The sequence below is a fragment of the Charadrius vociferus genome, unplaced genomic scaffold (assembly GCF_000708025.1).
Source record: "Charadrius vociferus isolate BGI_N301 unplaced genomic scaffold, ASM70802v2 scaffold31, whole genome shotgun sequence".
Lineage (NCBI taxonomy): Eukaryota > Metazoa > Chordata > Aves > Charadriiformes > Charadriidae > Charadrius > Charadrius vociferus.
The window spans coordinates 3,908,396-3,914,273 of record NW_009646966.1 but is presented as its reverse complement, the minus strand read 5'-3'; the positions used below and the strand labels follow the sequence as shown (position 1 = coordinate 3,914,273).

Here is a 5,878-nt window from a genome sequence, read left to right as displayed (position 1 = left end):
TCCAGCGGTGAGAGAAAAATCAGTAGGAAAAACAAATCTTGACTAGTTTTCTCATCGTGTTCCCTCTCTGAAAGCGGGGATAAAGCACACGCCTGAAATTTTCTAACTGAAAGCCAATGTCATTTCAAGCAGACAGCCCGCTACCCACACAAAAGCTCTTCGGGTAGTGCAACATCAAACAGGAGACCCAGCAGCAGACAATCAGCTTAACTAAGCACCCCTTTGAGAGCAGCTCTTTAGGGAGAGCCAGCTGAGCCACAAAAAACTGCTGGGGATGAATGACATCAATGCAATTTACTGGCTTTCTTCAAATAAAGACCTCAGCGTAAGGAAATGATTTAAGAGACAACTAAACTCTGTTAGAGTCATAATGAGTAAATAATAGGTTCCATTACAGATATTGGTGTATACAACTAATGCAGGATAATTAACAGAAGCATACGACAGAACAAGCTCTCTCTTTTTTCACAAAAACATTTTATTAACATTACTTATGAATTCATATTTAGAAAATATTGTAGGTGAAATTAATTGAAATTCAGACATGGCTCAAATACAAAACATAGAAGAAGGTGCAATAATACCACCATAGGCATAATCTACCATATGAAATACAATAGTGCCTCAAAAGAGGGATTACATGAGATTCTGCTTTTCTGCTTTAACAGCTACCGCATAAACACAAATATCAAGATCCTCAGCAAATGTAATCAGTGTAGCTCCATTAAAATCAATAAAAAGATGCTGATTTATGCCATAGGAGGATCTGGAGTGTAACTTAGCAGAAATTTCAAATGTCATGAAAAAGTAATGGCTACATTTTCGTTTTAATACTCAAGTAGCTTATTCACTGCCTTTGACAGAGGGTCTATCAAAGTACCCCTATTTCCAATTTTCTCTTGTGAGATGAGCCAGATTTAAGTTTGCACTTCTTTTACTGTTATGAAAGTTTCTGAAAGCCTTGACTATGAACATAACTGTAAAGGACAGTCTACTTAAATGATAGTGCCAAGTATGTAAAATAGCACAGCAATGACGTTCTGAACGCACTTTTGAAAGGTTGCTTATCTTTAGCAAGCAGAGGATGCCAAAAAAAATCCATGGTAGAGATTTAGGTTTGCACTCTCCTTAGTTATACTATGAGATGATTGATTTTTCAAATCTGAATTGATTTGTAACAGCTGAAATATCCTCCCAAGGCAGTAGTAACATTCCCCCATAAAAATATGGAAATCTAAATACCTGGCTCTGCCGAAGTATTACTGCAAAGACAACAGAGCAGAAGAACCAAACTTAGGTTCATTCTTCTTCTATTAAATGCAGTTCTTTATAAAAGTAAGTTGGAAATAAAAAGCAGTTCTGAAAGACAGAACTATGTCAGTGTATAAAACCGTGTGGAAACTATCTTACAAAAGAAGAAGGTGGAATCAAAAGGTGGTGTTTCAAACATCCAAGTGCACATCAGTTTTAAGACTTCGGGTTATACGGCTGAGGTTTTTTAATCAGTTTTCTCATCATTTTTCTGCGGAATACATTTGTTGGTTTGTCAATTCTTGGTTTCTGAGCCCCTGCTAAGAAAACAAAGGAAGCAGTTAGGGAAACAGTATGACAAAACTGTTACTACTCTTCATTGTTTGGGCTTTTTTTTTTTCATGTTACACTGTTTTAGCAGCTGAGCCAATAATAACAAACACATCAGAAACTGTAAAATGTGTTCTGGACACCCTATTCTCACACACTGTAAGGTCTCCAATGTGTCCACCTTTGGCACTGGAGTCCTACTTTGCTGCTCTTTTCCTAAGCAAGCATCAAAGTCTTTTCTAGCTATCCTGCAGTCACAGCAGAATGGAAGTAAACACACTGCTCTGTCTGAGAGAAAAAAAAAAGAAAAAAAAAAAAGAGAAAAAAAAATAGAGCTATTTCTACATTTCTCTGAACAACACTGGGGAAAAGTCTTGTGGGAGATGAAAAGCTGAAATGATTTGGGTTTCTGTACAGGACTGTGTTTCACACAAAAGCTACAGAGTGGCCAAAGACAGTCAGGGTTATCTCCAGGAATGCTTACGAAGGCCACATGAAATATGTGAATGCAGTTCAGAAAACAAGTACTTTGCAAACCTGACTGAAAAGCTTATGTCTTTATGCCACCTGTTTACCTGCACACAGGGCCCCTGTGGGCAGTTCCCAATCCTTTTGCTGTCACCCCAAGGTATTTATTCCGTTTTCCAATATAATTTTTTTTTAATGAAATGAATCAGAAACCTTTTCACTCCAAAAACTATAGATCAGTTCAAACAGCTGTTGCATATTTGCACAGGGAAGGTCAACTGAATTCAACTTGAGACTCCAAAAGGTAACAGGAAAGATGCTGGGGAGGGAATTATAGGAGCGGGAGAGAAGGAGTGGCTTAAGTTGCCTTTAAAGATTTGCTTAATGTTGCTGTACACTCCCAAGCTATAGAAATGAATACGTATAGCACAACATTAATTAGCACTAATTATGCCCTTAACTATGGGCTTTGGTTGTACCAAGCCTTCCTGAATTGTGAAATCCACGTTAGTGAAAAAGCTTACAACCGATCCTTTACGTTTGGCTACCTGGTGCTCCAGTTACGAGGCAGACAGCGTTTCCTTACTTCTTTCTTCCACAAAAAGAGCGAGGAAGAGAGAACCCCCAGGTGGGTCTGGTGGGTGCGGGCAGGGGCAGAGCGCGGAGGCGGTTTCCTCCCTCCTCTCTCTTTGCACTCTTGGGCTGGAGCCTGGCCCTACCATCTCCCAGGTACTACCAGATGCGAATTAGATAATCACATGCATCTAAGATAGACCTAGCATGCTATTAAAGGCTCCCCTACCATACTCAAATGGCAGAGACGCACTCAGACTTGTCACCCGCAGAAATATTACTGCCATGACTAACTGGCAGACAGTATTTTGACTTCTGAGGACTGTGCTTGGGGTGCAACCCTTGCTCCAGCCCTGGATTTCTAGCTCAGAAATGAAGAATCATCTCCTGACTTAAGCATCTTAAATCATAACGTGCTCAGGCCTTGTGCATATCTTATGTTTAAACCAAAGCTACTTTTCAGCTTTTTTTTTCCTTTGTTTCCAAAGTCAATGTACATGCTAGATACAGCCTTAATTTTTTTCCCCATTAGTATCAATTTTTTAAATATTGTGCTGTGACTGCTTCCTGAGTGCTCTGGAGGTCAACATTAATTATGCTTTTCTCTCTCTCATTGATTTACATATCAAATGAATTAAACTAAAGTATTAAAACTTGCAACAGATGGTATGAACATAGGACTGCTGGTAAAAGCACAACTATTTCGACCTACAAGCACAGCCAGTAGATGATTTGAATAAAACCATTAAGAAAAATCAATTATCATTCCCAACCCTTCCCCTCACAGCCACAGAAGCAGTTGACTCAGCACAACTGATGAGGCAGAAGTCTTCAGGAATGGGAATGGGAAATGGGAACAGGCAGTGGGGAATCAAGGGTGGATGTGAAGGAAAAAAAGCAAATTGATTTCACAATTCACTTTAATCCTACTTTAAAATATCTAGAAGGAAATGATACATTAATTAGCATTCATGCTGGTACCGAACAATTTAAAGACTGGTTCCTTGTGGGCTCCAGTAAATTAATTATTCTTTTTGTGTGCCCGTCTCTACACTTCATTCAAAAATGGTGTAATCAGCTCGCATCACACTGTTCTTGCCAGAAGGACTTAGTGTTGCATCTCAGTTTTCCCTGCCTTTGAAAACAGAGTCCAAAATGCAAAAAGCATACACCGGTACCAAGCCAAGGTGAGTAAAAGAACACCGAGAACACCTGTTATTTGGATTACTTTATCTGCTTATGACTGACAAAATACAAAAAATCTTACCTTTTCTGCAGACATTGTAGCAATCCATTTCAGTAACGAAGTTATTGGCATTTCCACCACAGCCAGTGTATTTGAACTCCTTACATGATTTAGTCTTGGTGTCATAGTAATAGCGAGACACAGAAGAAGAACACAATCCTTCATCCTTTGGGCTGTAGCATAGCAGGGGACCAGCTTGGAAAGAAAAAAAAAAAAAGAAAAAAAAAGGGAGAGAGAAAAAGACAAATTACATAAATGTAATATCTGCCTGGCTTCTTAAAATGTACCCTGCAATAAATTTTGTGGCTAAACAGCACCTGTTCCCATTGAACTGACATGAATGTTAGCTCAAACTTCAGAGGCGTACTACATCTTATTCCTGGGAGTTATGAATTTGAGAAAGCAACAGATAGTCTCAGAAAATAGGATTACTATCCCACAAGTGAAATTCATCAGCTTTCCCTATTTGTGGTGTCATGCATACAACAGCCGAGATATTCACAAAGTCTGGCCAGAAGTCATGTTCCATATACATAGGAATATAACAATAATTCCAGTATAACTCCAGTGGAACTACCTCTGAAGAGAAAAAAGGCACTATTTTATTTATCCTTGCTATGATTTTGCCAGCAAACCCTGCCTGCTTGCAGCAAAAAGTACAAAACCCACCAAGAATCATGTCTCATTTTGCCTTAACAAAATTTTACTTTTCTTGCTGGAGATCTTTTACCAATTTATGGATGTGCAACAGAGAAATGAAAAATAGTTCAGCATTCACCTAAGAAAATGCTGATTATCTGCCATCAGCCAAAAATAACTGTCTCATCAAGCGCTAATAAAGCTTAGCCACTGACAGCTTTTACACATTCTGGTAGATCTCTCTTCTTCAAAGATCCTGTCTTGCACTGGATATTAACCTGGTGTTTATGACAACACTTTGGTATAGTCACCTGCTTATAATTACTATCTTTCTTCTTTAAAGTTCAGATGGAGAGACAGTAAAGAATCATGTCAGGCAAAAAAACTTTTACCAGCTGAGCTGTTGAGTGCGGAAAAACCCAAGCCACCTATTACCATCTCTCAGGCCTCAATTTTAGAAAGGCACTTCTGCTTTATAGTAGGCTATCACCACCGTGAACGTGACTGCCACACGTCTCATCCATCTGCCTCAACACAGAACTCCCAACCTTATTTCCCTTCAAATAACATATGTACAGCTCTCTAGAAGTCACGAGATCGGTTGAGTGTAGCTGTGGGGACATTTAAGGTCACAAAATTAAACTAACACAGCATTTTGCTCTTTCAGTAACAGCTGAGGCAAGTGACACTGGAAAGTCTGTAGACAATATAAACATCTGCTTCACAAAAGTCTTCAAAAATACCACTGTACGGGTATCCAGAGGAAAATATCAAATAAAATATCATCTTCATATCACTTTCAAACCATCTATTTTATTAAAAATTCGGAACAACCATTACTTTTCTCTGGGAGACAGTGGTCCACACAAGACTGCAAATCTCTGAAGTTGTTGCCATTTCCGTAACAGCCACCGTAAATGAACTCCTCACACCTCATTGAGCTCAAGTTAAAGGCGTATCTTTTTAGATGACTCCTGCAAGGTCCTCCATCAGCCTCCATCCGGCATAATTTGGGCACTTCTGCAACAAAAATAATTTCACCCTCTGTAAAATCAACCCTTCACGCTCCCCGTACTCAACAACACGGTACAGCAGCCAAAACACTATTACTCCGGTCGCGGGCAAGTCCCAGCTTGTCCCCACTACATGCGCTCTTTAATAAAGTGGGATAAGCTTTACAGGAGGAATCTGATGCATTAATTAGCAACTTGTTATAATGCTAAATTACATTCAAAATATTAATAGTTAAATTCCGCATGTGGCCTCTGAGACGACTCGCTCTGCTTTCTCTGTATCAAATTGACATCAGCCGGCCAGTCGCGACAGGCAGGAGGGACAGAACGGGGGGGGGCGCCGGCACCCGCCCCCAGG

The 5,878-nt window shown here is 39.7% G+C and overlaps 1 protein-coding gene across 1 annotated transcript; it reads right to left on the bottom strand.

Moving 5' to 3' along the window:
- Positions 1 to 1,152: 1,152 nt before the first annotated feature.
- Positions 1,153 to 5,523, bottom strand: TFPI2 (tissue factor pathway inhibitor 2). Its single transcript, XM_009895352.1, has 3 exons — positions 5,348 to 5,523; positions 3,890 to 4,063; positions 1,153 to 1,571 (listed from the first exon to the last, which is right to left on the bottom strand). The coding sequence occupies exons 1-3, from the start codon at positions 5,505 to 5,507 to the stop codon at positions 1,468 to 1,470; spliced, it is 438 nt and encodes a 145-aa protein (XP_009893654.1). The 5' UTR covers positions 5,508 to 5,523; the 3' UTR covers positions 1,153 to 1,467.
- Between the last annotated feature and the right edge of the window lie 355 nt (positions 5,524 to 5,878).